Below are 14,130 nucleotides of genomic sequence, written 5' to 3' on the forward strand. Positions count from 1 at the left end.
GCCCTCCCCCCGCCGGCTTTACATTGATAGGTGCATTAAGTGTGCTGTCGTGACGATTCCGCCAGCTACCAAGGCTAATCGAAGATTTTAGTTTAGACTAGGAAAACCTGGAATTGACAATTAACTGAAAAATAAGATTGGCAATTTATATTTAGCCGCGAGTCAGTTTGATAGGAAAAAACGGCGTCGATAGATGGGAAATATAGTGAAACAGGATAGCAGGTCTAGTATAGGCTAAGGTTTCCAGGGGACCAACGAGATATCTCTTCCCAAGACTTCCTAATTATAAAGTACCTCGTGAGGCCCCCACTGCATGTCAGTTAATTTAATTTCAACCGGCATTTTGTTTGCCTGTCAGTTACTCTTAAAGTATTTTACGTAGACAATTTTCTTTGATCCCTGATAGCAGGAAAATGTTAAGGCTATCTGGTTTTGCCGTCCCAACTCGTATGGGCTCACCGAAAAACACGTGATCGCGAAATATACAGAAGAAAAAAGCAATTTTGGAAAATGAAAGAGAGTTGAGTTTAATTGTTGATAATTTCTTTTTTTTAATCAATTTTAGTTCCTTCACCTACTGCGTTTTCTAAGTGGAGATGACAGAATTGCAGCCGTTTAGTGACGAACAATTAAATTTCTTTAAGTTCTCGTCCTTAGTGTTAAATGAATTCCCCAAAGCCTTACGACAGACATTTAAAACCATGTGGAACAACACCTATGGACATCTCCCTGGTTTCCAGCTTTGGGATGATTCCACTGCTGTCAGAAAAATGTTCGACTCTGAAGAAGCAAAAAGTGGCAAGAAGACTAAAGTTCCTGTTCTTCAGTCCTACAACGAATGGGATTGTACCAACCTGTTCCAGGCTACCATATTTGCGCGGTCCTTTGCCTCACCAGCCAGTACAGGCCCCTTCACCACACTAAGTGATTTGTATGTGAGGCCCCGTGCAGTGCCTTATGGTAGTTTTCACGCATGTGTGGTCAGCCCGAGTGGAAACACGGCAGAGACCTTTGCGCTTGCGATTGACCAGCTCCGCCTTCTTAGAAATTCGCTTTGTCACTCCATCAGTAGTGAGATGGACAAACCGACGTTTGACCAGCGCGTGAATTACACCAGAGACGCGTTTCAAGCGCTTAATGTCCCGACAGCTTCAATTGACGCTATTGGTAGTTTGACGGAGTCAGACTTTCCCACAAATGAAGTTCGAGAATTGGAAGCAAGAATCCGAGACGAGACTCGGGCGTACATCAAATGCCTCGAGGACTTCAGGGAAGGTCTGAAGAGTTTGAGTTCAGACATCAATGGTTTAAAGCAACAGGATAATGCCAGCAAAGAAGACATTACTAGGTTGGAAAAAAAGATTGATGAATTGAAAGTAGGAAGAGACGAACATAATAATCTACCTGACAATTCAGGTAAGATATTGAAAAATTGTTCCAGCCGAAGGGTCCGTTTACGGTTTGGACAAACAGTAAGCAAACTGCAATTGCAGGACAGGCTAATTAAGCCAGTCCCATTTTTAAATAAACAACCTCAAAGCATGACTTTTTATTGTTTATTAGAGCTTTCACATATATGATAAGGTCATTAAAAAAGGTAACAGTCTAAGCCGCGAAGAGTTAACCTTTTTCCAGTTAGGGTTTGTTTGCACCCACTAGTCTCCTGTAGCTCAGTGGTAGAGCATCTGTTGACTCTGTTGACTCTGTTGACTCCTGTTGGCGAGTTCTAAGATTTTTTATTTCGAGTCGTCTGTGTCACTGTCTCAAGAACATCTTTGTCAAGGTTTTTCTATGTGTGGAAAAGATTACTATAAGCTTTCTTTATGTAAACAGATGGAGGAATGGCCTTGGGTCGACGTCCTAACTAAACTCTTTTCCTAAATCATGAGTTTTCGTATAAATAAATTTACGGATTTAAATTCACTGCAAGAATATCATTTCTGCATTAAAAAATGGGTCAAAATTGACTTATTTATATAATTCATTTTTGAATATTCTCACCCTTTTTCTCTCTCTCTTTTTTTTTTCATTTTTGGTCTTCTCTCATCATAAAAGGTACGAGACCATCGCTCTCTACAGCCTACCTTCCTTCAATGGTTCCTAATTTCACTGGGCGACAGAGCGAGGTTGAAGAGATCATCGGACATGTCACTTCCGATTCCACCCGACTTGTATCGATCTGGGGTTCACCTGGATTCGGAAAAACGTCGGTTGCAATCGCAGTGGGACACGCCCTTAAGACTCAAGGCCTGCCTGTGTACTGGGTTTCATTGCGAGGACTTCAGTCTAAGGCGGGTCTGACTTCAAAGATGCTAAGCCTTCTAAGGCAACCAACCATTAATAATCAACCGTCTCATCAGCTTCTGTCCCATGATGATGAGATTTGCCAACTATTCAGCGAAATATCAAAACAGTCTGTATTTATTCTTGATAATGCCGATGATTTGTTAGAAAGTGGTTGCCCAAAGGTGAAGAAAGAGGTCATGCAACTTCTTGAAGAAATACTCAGGCAAAATCCAAGGGTGACATTCATTGTAACCACGAGAGAGTCTCTTGAGTTTATGAACATCCATTTTCAAGGCCATCAAGGCGTGAGAATAAGAACATTGGATAAAGCCTCTACACAATGCCTAATTCATGAGTTACTTCCAAATGCGAGCGCTGCGGATTGCATAGAAGTCGCGCATATCGGCGGACAAGTTCCTTTGACCATAAAATTAATGTGTTCTTTGATTTCTGAAGATAATTCTTTACCAAGCCATTTTTTAGATGGTTTCGAGGCGTCCTCTACAGAAAGTATAGGGAGCATGTTGGACATTTTTGACTCCACTTTCCAGCGACTAACTGCACAAGAACAAGAAGCACTAATTTCTTTGAGCATTCTCCCTGAGAACTTCACTACTGAGGTCGCTGAGGCCGTTTTAGGAACCAAAAGTAGTTTTGAAGCCAAAAGAATGTTACAAAACCTTCGGAGGAAGTCACTGATTGATTCAGGCTCTAAACCTGGGACTTTCACAATTCACAAACTATTGCAATCATTTTCGAGAGAGAAAGGAGACACTGACATGAACAAGACGATTCTCGATGCGAAGGGTCGTTTGAATGCATTCTATGTCTCGTGCTTTGATAAACTAAATAAAAAATTTCTTACCGGGCATTCCATGGATGCATATATTGCATTTTATGAGGATAAGGACAGCATTATTCAAAGCCTAGTAGAGGGATGTCTTGACTCCAAAACAGCTGACACTGTCTTTGACATATTGGTTAAGGGGGAGTTGTTTCTTGACTCACTTTTTTGGACCGAAAATGAAGCGAAAAACTTTGATGATATATACGATGCCGCCATAAAAGCAGCCAACCTGCATGGAAATAAAAAATACTACAGGCAGCTACTTACTTCCAAAGCTTTCGCTGAAGCAACCTGGGGAAGAAAAGGAAAGACGAATCAGCTTCTCTCTGAAGTGAAAGTTATACAAGCAGCATCGTGCCTTGTTTCTAATCAGGAAAAAGGCAAATGCTTCTGCTATTTAGGAATCTGTTACCTTACTGCAGAAGAAACGAAGAGTGGAGTCCACTGCCTACAGCAGGCGTTTTCATTACTCGAGACTTGCAACGACCCAGAGTCGTTATTTCTAAAGTTTCTTATTCTTCAGATCCTCGTTTGTCATTATCAGTCCCTAAATGACTTCTACAATGCAAGTTACTACTATGACAAATCACTACATCTGTCCTCTTCAGTAGGAGATTGCAAGCTGCTTATGATTCCGCCGATGAAAAGCAAAGCACAAAAAACTACCAATGAAATGCAGTTTGAAAAGGACTCAAACATTTTGCTGAATCAACCTTTTGAATTCCAGTTTGTCTGTCTCTTAAGTGAAGCTACAAAGTTTTTCCCCGACATTAAAACCAAACAAAATACAAGCCACTTGGTTCTTCAAATGTTAGAGTGCCTCGAAAAAGATGTTACACCTTCAATTGGTCTGCTAACGTTTCACACAACTGTGGCTAAGCTGCTGTGGAATTGGAATAGTGAAGACCCTGAAAAACTATTTTGGTCAAGAATAAATTATCATGAAAAAATACTCAAGCAATGCAAAGAAACTTTCCCAAACAGCCACGACTTCGGCGGTTACGGTCAAATACAAATTAAAGCCCTTGTGGACTGCTACTTAAACCTGGGTAAAGTTTACCACAAAAAAGGAAACTATTCAGAAGCGCTTAAGTCAACCAAACAAGCGCTACACACAGCAACAAAGTCCTTTGGAGAAGAACATAAAAGCACTGCTGACAGCTATAGGCAACTCGGTGTAACACAAAGCGAAATGCATGACTACAGCGCAGCTCTGCAATCTCATCAGCATGCATTAGCTATCCGTATTAAGCTATTTGGAGAAGAACATGAAAGCACTGCTGACAGCTACAGGCAACTCGGCGTAACACAAAACAACATGCATGACTACGGCGCAGCTCTACAATCTAGCAAGCATGCATTAGCTATCCGTATTAAGTTGTTTGGAGAGGAACATGAAAGCACTGCTGACAGCTACAGGCAACTCGGTGTAACACAGTACAACATGAATGACTACAGCGCAGCTCTACAATCTCACCAGCGTGCATTGGCTATCCGTATAAAACTATTTGGAGAGGAACATGAAAGCACTGCTGACAGCTACAGGCAACTCGGTGTAACACAAAACAACATGCATGACTACAGCGCAGCTCTACAATCATTCCAGCATGAATTAGCTATCCGTATTAAACTATTTGGAGAGGAACATGAAAGCACTGCTGACAGCTACAGGCAACTCGGCGTAACACAAAACAACATGCATGACTACGGCGCAGCTCTACAATCTAACAAGCATGCATTAGCTATCCGTATTAAGCTATCTGGAGAGGAACCGTATTAAGCTATCTGGGTGGGGGGTAGCGCATTAGCCAAGTCAAAGCTACACTTCTCCCAAGCCCTGTCAGTAAATCGATACTCTATGTGCCAGAGGCTTTTCATGCGTGGTTTTTGGATTCGGTCACGCTCGTGTCTTCGGCCTTCACCCGACGAAGCTCCTCGCCGCACGCGAGGAAAAACCTCTGGTACCCAGGGTACCTTATCGAGTAAAACTTTAATATAACCGCTCAAACACAATTAGAAGAAGGTATAAATGATACAGCAAATACAAAAGAAAGCAGGGGTTGATAAACTTGAAGAAGATTGAAACGGTTTTTTATTGTGGTTTTGGAAAACTTGTTGACCTAACAGTTTTTCAATGTTCCTTTTTGTTGTTTGTAATTAACGATGATGTGTTGGAGACATGAAGCTGTGATTTTGTCTTTCAAAGGTAATTTCTCAAGTGTCATAGCGAAACTGTCATTAGCCCGGGACCAGGCTCTGCAGTGGGGGAAAAAAGGCAAAAAACGGGGTCAAATAGGAAAAATATCGGCGAAAGAAGCGAGCCGAGAGGTGACCTGGGGAAGGGGAAAGGGCGGTGCCACCCTTTTCCCTCCTCAGACTACCTCGCGGCTCGCTTCTTTCGCCGATTTGTTTCTCCTTTTCCCCCCACGGCGGAGCCTGCTCCCAGGCTAAACTAGTGACACTGCCCCTTAAAATAGACATTGAGAAATAGTTATTAAAACCTAGGGCTCAAAGATTCATGTAATAAGAAAATTTACGTCATAGCTTTTCATGAGTATATCTCAGTATGTATATAATCATAGATACTCATCCTTCACCCCATGTTAGGAAATAATCCATCACAGTCTTGGATTCTGGATTCCACGATGTGGATTCCGGATTCCAGGTACTAGATTCCAGTATTTTTCTGTAAAACTGTAGAATTCTGGATTCCGATCGTTATTGGGATTCCAGATTGCTTGATCTGTATTCCGGATTCCAAAACTCAGGATTCCGGATTCCATAAGCAAAATTTCCTGGGATGTCGGATTCCGCAAAAGGGCTTAAAGTTTAAATTTGAGTTTGGGAGCAATTGCGCTACTAGATATAAATTTTTGGGCGTACTGCCGAAATTTTAGGTGCACAGCTGAAAATTTTAGGAGCACAGCTTATAATGTTGGGAGCATCTATTTCAAAAGAAAAAGTAAAAAGTTTTTAAGCGTTAAAACAGTGCTACGTTTATATGTCATCTTCAATTTGTTACTTTTATTTTAGTCCCGCGATTGATATAACACAGCCGATTTGATTTAGCTATAGGTACCACTACCGAAAAAGTTCTTTTACAAATATCTACTTCGTATAACTACTAACCCTTCCCCAATATAAACTACTGCTATAATTTCTTTAAAATCTCTGCTATTTTTCACGTTTTTGTAATGTATTTACAAAGTAAAATAATCTCTAAGATATAGTTTTCAGTTTCGTGTAACTGTAATGCTCTATTACATGTTAAGTTTAAGAATAATATTTAAAAGCCATTTTCAGAGCTGAATTACTTGGTTCTTTCTATCCAGAAGTATCAATAATGTCCTAAATTATTCCTTGGAGTGCTGTGGCATGTTTAATCGCTTTCTGTGCAACAGGTTTTAGAGCTAATCATCAAGAATATTGAGTGTGACATGAGGATAAAGCAGTTTTTGCGTCAACAGATTTAACCTCTTGCGGTGAAAGCCTGTTGGCTTCTGATACCTAAAAGAACAGGTTAATCCGGTTAGCTTTGTTAATTGAAAGCTAGCAGATTCAGTAAAATACGAGCGTATCGGTTGGTTTTATACGTAATGTTTCCCTATAATCTGGAACACTTTTGAATGATCTGACTTTTTTTTAACTTAACACGATATTTTGATTCAACATTTTGTGTAATTATTACGCGCGCGAATGTTTACCGCTACTTGGATTTCAAAGTTTATATGCAGATCTATTGCGTTTGTTGTGATATTTAACACATCAGCAAATGAATGATCGGAGTTTTTGAAAGCTAATTATTTGTTGCTTTCCTGTAGTACAAATGTTTCTACAAGGCTTAAGCAAAGACGTTTTTGAGCGACGCAGGTCAACCAGAAATGAGTTGTTTTTCCTTTCAATATGACATGACGCTACTAAATTTGTATTTCCAAGTATCTTTTCTCTCATAGAGACGATCTGCCCTAAAATTAGGTCAAAATCACGCCCCAAGATTGCAAAATGTCTACTTCCCTCCTCGACTTTCGATGAAGATATAGGGAGGCAAGAGTATCCACTCTAGTTTGTTGCAGGATATATCAGTTCGGTGTTCAAACTCAAGTTCAGTATTCTCGATCATGTGGGGGTTATTCAATAATTCGAATCAGGTGCCCATACCCCTGTCCATATTTGGTGCAGTTTTAACGTTTGTTCAATATTTTTTTTTGCCTTCCTGAATACACAGAGTGCCAGAAGTTTTTCTTTTGGGTGCGGATTTTTCGGTGTCGGCCGCAGGCACTGGCGGCGAATGATCAAATGAATCAAAAATTGAAAATCACCTTATAAATTTTTCATTTTCAATTTTTAATATTCAGACTGTTCAACCTTTTGAGTACGTATCTGGATGTTTTTTAAATAACCGACGAATCACGTGAGCGCCGAGGGTGCGAGCCGCCCAAGGGGGTCTGGAAGCGTGCTATCCGAGAAAATTTTGAAATTTGGATGCTGTGAAACGCTATTCTTGTGTTCTGAGAGGGCGATTTATTTCTAAAATGTTCGCTAAATTGAGTGTTATTATTATGCCTATTTTTATTTGCGTGTTTTTACATATAAGTACTCGATTTTGTTTTATATTTCAGGAGGTATATTTACGTTTTCAGGGTATCGGGGGGGGGGGGTACTGCCATATATGGGCTATATAGGTACGTGCCGCTGTGAACGGTATGATTTTCAAGCAGTTTACTATGGGATAGGGTGTATAAATCAGAGAGTTTGGGCTAAGAAGAGGGTATCATTTTTCAGGAAACTGATTTTAGTCTAGACTAGGGATTCGGAAAATCAAAAAAAATCAAATCGGTTTTGTTTTGGCTGGACTGTGTTAGTGACCTCAGTTGTTTCTGGAAAACAGCTACCCTAGGATAGGAGGGATTTGGGGAGTTTAGTCTATATAGGGTAGCAAAATGCACTTGAACTAGCCCTGGTATAGGCTAAGGGTTCCAGGGTCCCAGCGGCAAATCCCCACCCAAAAAGTCCTAAAGTACCCCCCCCCCCCCCCCTGCTACGGGTTCAAATTAAGCGCACTCGTTTAGGTGTTCTTGTGTATTTAGGGACGGACCATTAGAAAAGTTATGGGGGGGGAGGGGAATTTTCGAGCCGCAGGAATTTTTTTTCGTTATCAATTTCCCTGTATGAATTTTTTTCAGGCCCTTGCATGAATATTTCTTAGGGTTAATTGGCGTGCAAGAATTTTTTTTAATTAAATTTTCCCTTGCGCGAATTTTTTTTGTACTTCGCCCGCCGCCCCCATAAGTTTTCTAATGGTCCGTCCCTTACAGGAGCCCATGATGGGCTTCTGGTATTTATCAAAACAGATGTCACAATCGGGACATATTCGTCGGGATTCGGAATTTTCAAGCAAAATCGGGAGAATCCTGGCGAGATCGGGATGGTTGGACAGTCTGAATTAGTGATTGAAATTCAAATGGACAAAAACCACACGCGAGGTGAAAGTTACGCTTCCGTTTTCCTGTTTAATGTTCAAGTTTTCGTTCATTTGCAACTACTACAATATATATGTTATTTTGAGGCTGAAATTCGAAAGAACAAAATTAGCCTTCCTTAAAATGAAGCACTCCTTTATCTTTGTCTGTAGGGTCCCATTTGCGATAACTGAAACTGAAATCGAAACCAGGGGCGTGTTTAGAAGTAATTAACTGAATTAAGCCCTATATCCAGAAGCAATGTCGTTTATGAGCTCAGACGGAAGTCAACTTGTAGAGGATTCTTGAGCAGTGGTTTTGCCCAACTTTTCTGGCTAATCATCTCAATAAGAGTTAAGACATCAGGCAATACAAATTTGATAGTGTCAAGGCAAAGTTAAAGGGAACAAACCTCAATCCGGTTGGCGTGCGTCGCTCAAAATCATCTTTGTTTATTTAAGCTTAATCCCCTGGCCGTGATATTAAAGGTCACGCACACTCTTTTGAAATATTTGTCTTGAAAGTTTAAAGTATACCTTATGCACTGCCATCGTCGTTTGGATCAAGCTGCATGTTTTTTTGGACAGTTCAATGACGTACTGAACGTCTAACCTGCCTTAGACTGATCTTCGAGGTAAAGTTATTTTCTATTTTCCTTACAAAATTCATTTTTTATTTCTATGAGCAATCTAGAAAAGCGCACCCGACGTACCACTCCAACCAGCGGCGGAAGCAGAGTGTAGAGTTAAAGAAGCCAATTATAAGAGCAGAAAGCAAACAATACTAATAATTTCTGTTCCAGGAACCTGAAAGCACGTAAATCAGAGGAAATTCACCATTCTGTTTTATGGGACCATTATTTGTGGTGTCAAACTTCATCAACGTTAGCGCCTCTTCAATTTTGCCCATTAACGGTATCGCGACAGCTCGATTCAACAGTGAAGATCCACTGCAAATTACTTTTGCGACAGCAAATTTGATGTGAAAAGATCTTATTCAGTTGTTAATTAGGTGAGTGCGCAAGTTTATCGTGTTTTTATAGTTCAGGGATGGTTATTAAGTTTATTATGATACCTCTCCTCCTCCCTCGCTTTTCTTTTTTCGCGCTCCTTTTTACTTCGCACCGCTCCCCACTATCTGAACGCCTGGAACAGGCTAGTTCAAGGTCCACCTGAAAACAAAGCGAGGATGTCGCGACCAAGCTCAGTCCCCCTCTACTTTTTATCGCTTTCTTTACTTCGCACCGCTCTCCACTATCTGAACGCTTGGAACAGGCTAACCTTGAACTCGAAAAACCATGACTCTTTCATTGTCGTTTACACGGTTTGGCTTTCAATCAAAATCTGATACAAACGTTAAACGTCGACAGTTGCAACCATTGTGATTCATCTCTTGGTTATCGCCCTGATTCTCTACTGCTTTCCCCTCTGTTGATTTTAACCGCGCAAAGCGAAGTGAGCTGCGTGAGCATAAGGCCGTTATTTTAGATACCTTAATTGTTTACACTGGCCCCGGTATTAGATACCTCGTTCTCACTAAACTGGGAACTATTGTAGACATCATGATTTACAATCAATTTTAAAAAAAGACCCCCATAATGGGGGTTCATCGGTCTGCCGACTGCGAGTTTTTAAGCCGGGGCTGTAAAGTAATTTAGCCTTATGGAACAAGAAACGAATGGGTCTGAACAGTAATTTTCTATTTCTTAAAACTAGGACTTCAGTGGTTTATACTGTTTATAAATAGTTTGTGAGGTATTTGTGTAGATTATAATTACATTTTTTTCGGGCTTGAGAAGCTACTCCTAACCCGTGGAATAGGATACAGATAGTTTCCCTGTCTTTATTTTTAACTGGGACATTTCCACAGCTCGCCCCTTCCCCCAATCCCTTTGCCCCACAAAATATAGCAAGACAGTTATTTGATCCGTAGCCAGAAATCCAAAAATCATTGTCGTTCTACGCGGTATAAAATGTGATAGGGTCAATTCTGGTAAGTACTTTTCTGTTTCTTAAAACTTGCAAAGCAGATTAATTTTGACGGAGTGATCTACAAATAGCATTTTCGTTTCTTGTAAGGAATCGGAAATAATTTTCACAAGAAGGGAGAGAATTGCAACTAGTTGAACCTTTTCTCATGGGGATCATGTTCGCGCTTTCAACGCATGTTTGTAAAAGTCAGTTACCTAAAGAGCGAAAAGTTTTATCAGTACCTTTAACAGAGACAGTGATGAAAGGATTTTGGTAAACATGCGCACCTTTTAGACCGATCCGGTCAATTCGCACAACAAAACGATGAAATCCCTCTTCATATGGTATCCTTGGCAACAATGACCCTCCTTCGGCTGCAAAAAAAGCAACGACAGCCAAAAATTCAGTTTCTTGTTACGGACTATCGTGAATGCCGTACGGCCGTTCTTCACGATATTACAGTTTAAAGCAAAACAGGGTTTATTTCACAGCTTCAATCCTCACAGTACAATGGCTCGCTCACACACTACACAAAATTCACAAAATCGTGACTTTTGTGAATCTAGCAGCTTTAGTTGTTAATCCGATCTGTCAACAAGTTCTTTGTGGTTATGCAGGCGTTCATCTTTCATCACGTTTCTCAGCCACTTCGCTGCTGCCACGAACGTTTTACCGTTATCGGAATAGATTTTCTCTGGACGGCCCTTTCTGGCGATCAGGCGCTTAAGGGTGCTGATGAACTCGTTAGTCTCCAAGGTTTTGGTAAGCTCTAGGTTAGGTGCTCGTGTCAGGCTAGAGGCGTACAGGACAATATAGGCTTTCCCTTCTCTGATTTTGCTTGTGCGGTACTTGATGGGACCGGCGTAGTCAACACCAACAACTTGAAATGGTGAATTTCCTTCAGTGCGGTCACGAGGTAAATCTCCTTGAGGTGGATTACGTAGTGATCTGAAACTGTTTGCATCCGTAGCATTTCTTGATTACTCGTTTAACAAGCTTGCGCAACCTCGGTATCCAATGAGAGTCTCGCACTTTGGCCATGGTTAGTCCTACTCCCCCTTGAAGAGTAATCTCATGAGCGTGTTGCACTAACTTCAGAGTGTAGAGAGCACTGTCAGGAAGATAGACGGGATAGTTTCCCTGGATTCTTCCACGGCACTCGAGAACCTCTTTTCGGTTTGGCTGCAGGTTAAATCTTAACTGGTCTTCCTGGAATTGATCAGATCCCTCCCACTGTTTTTGAGTCTTCTTCTCCCGGAACAACCTCTGCTTGTTAACTGAATTCCCTCGGTAGTCAATTGGCCTTTGATTCTCTGATTTCTTGGGGATTTGTTGTTGCGCAGGAATCGTGCGACCCACGCCCCCACTCTCAATGTGCGCCAAAGGGATGATCTGAGTAACAGTTCGTCCATAACATCGTTGCTTTCTACTGTTATGGCAAAAATCTGCTTGGAGGCTTTCGCTTCTGCGTTAGATTCTGGACTTGCAACCGTTATGATGTCCGATGGCCAGCTGTCTTGTTCCTTCAACCATGTCGGACCATTCCACCACAACGAGTTATCTTCCTTCACTAGTCCTCCTCTACTTGCTAAGTCTGAAGGGTTTTCTTGGCTCGGTATATGCCTCCATGTGAGTCCAGTTTTCTCTCTGATTGCTGACAAACTGCTTGTATTCCCTGCAGCCCCTTATCCAGTGTAGGGCGACACTACTGTCTAGCCATGCGTACAAGGACTTAACTGGAAACCCGATCAGCGCATCTCGCACATTAGTTAGCAAGTTAGCCGCCATATGACCAGCCACTAACTCAAGTCTGGAGATAGTAAGACCTTCTTTGGCGAGACGTGCCTTCGCTGTGACGAGTCCCTGCGTCACCGCTGAATGTTGCTGGACATAAACAGCTGCTGCTAATCCCTGTCCACTTGCATCGCCAAAGGCATGAAAAGTAATTTCACGGATTTCTTCTCCGGCTACAGCTAAGGACCTGGGCACTTTAACTTGATCAGGCAGGTTATTTCCCACTTGCTCCACTTTTTTGCGATTTGTAATGGAATCTCTGCGTCCCACGCGGTCTTTTCCTTGCATATATCGCGATACACAATCTTTCCTTCTAGGGTTACGGGCGCAGCAAAACCGATAGGGTCGTAGATCTTCGCAATTTTGCATAGCACACCTCTTTTAGTAGGGTCAGCAATCTCTGTAGGGAAGGTTACAGCTATTTTATCATCTTCTTTATTCCATCGCAATCACAGAAGGCCACACGCGCCTGGTTTCTCTCCTAGCTGTTCTTTAGCGTAAGGAAGCCCAACTTCATTGTCAGTTGTTTCGGTTAATTCTAGCTCTCTAGCGTTTGAGATCCATTTGTGTAAAGTGACACAAATGCAAATATTTCTGTTGCAGTCTTCTTAACTTGTCGCGCCTTTTCAACTGTAGGACCCCCTGTCGTAGTGATGCAACGACGGCAAAGTTGTTGTTTGTTAATATAAACATTTTTTTGCCGTTCGCCTTGCCGTCGCCGTCGTCGTTGGTTTTGTTGTCATCCAGAAAAAGTGCTACCGTGGTAACGTGACGTCACACTTCTCCTCTCTGTTGGGATCGTCCATTTAAAGCCTCAGTGCAGTCCGTGACATGAGGTCCGTGACGCGAGGCCCGTGGATAAGGATCAATGGGCAGTTGGCTGCCTGGCTTAGTACGATACGATATTTCTGTCTAGTGTAAATCAGCCCAGTGGCGAGTAGCTTACCCTGTCGCATTTTATACTCGTCGAACAACAATAATTTTTGGAATTTCCGGTTACCTCAAATTAGTCACGTTATACTGTCACGCTATATTTTGGGGGACAGAGGGATTGGGGGAGGGGTGCGTGAAAATAATGCAAATCGTTTCCTGCTTAGAACTAATGGCTAACTTGAATGTTTATTTCTATTCATAATGGTGGAATTTAAAAAGTTACTATACAACCCCCACGTAAAAATTCTTCTCATTTTTTTTTTACGAAAGTCTTTCAAAAGGGTACAATGTTCTGAATGAGTTTATGATTCAGTCTCGCATGAGATTCTATGTCACGCAATGGTCGGCGACAAGGTTTTATGGTAGCCTGAGTGTGTGTAGCCGCCCCCTCCCCTCAGAAAAAAAAATATCCCCTTGGCAGCCCAGTTAAAAATCGCCTTTCGGCGATTCTTGTTAGGTTGTGGTTTTGGTTTTCATTATATAATTTAAAAGCAAAAACAAAAACTGAAAATAAGAATTTAAGGCATATATGAGAAAAAAAAAACGAAATAGAGAAGTCAAAGCAAAACTGAAAAGTAAAACGAAATAGATCGGTAAAAATCAAAAAGTTAGAAATAAAAAGGGAAAAGTAAAAAATAAAAACCGAAAGGCAAAATAGCGAAGTGAAAATCAAAACGTTAAAAACGAAAACGGAACTTGGTAAAAAATAAAAACGGGAATCTCAACCGAAAAGCAAAATGGCGAAGTGAAAAAGCAAAAAGTTGAAAACAAAAATGGAAAAGTGAAAAATAAAAACGAAACCACTAAGTGCCCCCCCCCCCCCTCCCTGGGCTTCCGTACT

At 41.4% G+C, this 14,130-nt stretch overlaps 1 protein-coding gene and 2 pseudogenes across 1 annotated transcript; all 3 read left to right on the forward strand.

Moving 5' to 3' along the window:
* The window catches only part of LOC140943457 (uncharacterized), a 53,798-nt pseudogene that overhangs the window by 26,806 nt on the left and 12,862 nt on the right, over nucleotides 1–14,130 (forward strand).
* Nucleotides 564–4,176, forward strand: LOC140943206 (uncharacterized). Its single transcript, XM_073392276.1, has 3 exons — nucleotides 564–1,416; nucleotides 2,056–4,032; nucleotides 4,118–4,176. Exons 1-3 carry the CDS (start codon nucleotides 597–599, stop codon nucleotides 4,174–4,176), a joined length of 2,856 nt encoding a protein of 951 aa, XP_073248377.1. The 5' UTR covers nucleotides 564–596.
* LOC140942740 (uncharacterized) overlaps nucleotides 9,120–14,130 on the forward strand; it is a 32,828-nt pseudogene continuing 27,817 nt past the window's right edge.

Source organism: Porites lutea, chromosome 7 (assembly GCF_958299795.1).
Source record: "Porites lutea chromosome 7, jaPorLute2.1, whole genome shotgun sequence".
Lineage (NCBI taxonomy): Eukaryota > Metazoa > Cnidaria > Anthozoa > Scleractinia > Poritidae > Porites > Porites lutea.

Bases quoted from the DNA above. Each gene is read 5' to 3' on its own strand.
- LOC140943206 (XM_073392276.1), top strand. From the start codon at position 597: ATGACAGAATTGCAGCCGTTTAGTGACGAACAATTAAATTTCTTTAAG. The intron at 1,417-2,055 runs GTAAGATATTGA...TCATCATAAAAG, and splicing joins TAATCTACCTGACAATTCAG to GTACGAGACCATCGCTCTCT. The intron at 4,033-4,117 runs GTGAAGACCCTG...TTTCCCAAACAG, and splicing joins GCTGCTGTGGAATTGGAATA to CCACGACTTCGGCGGTTACG.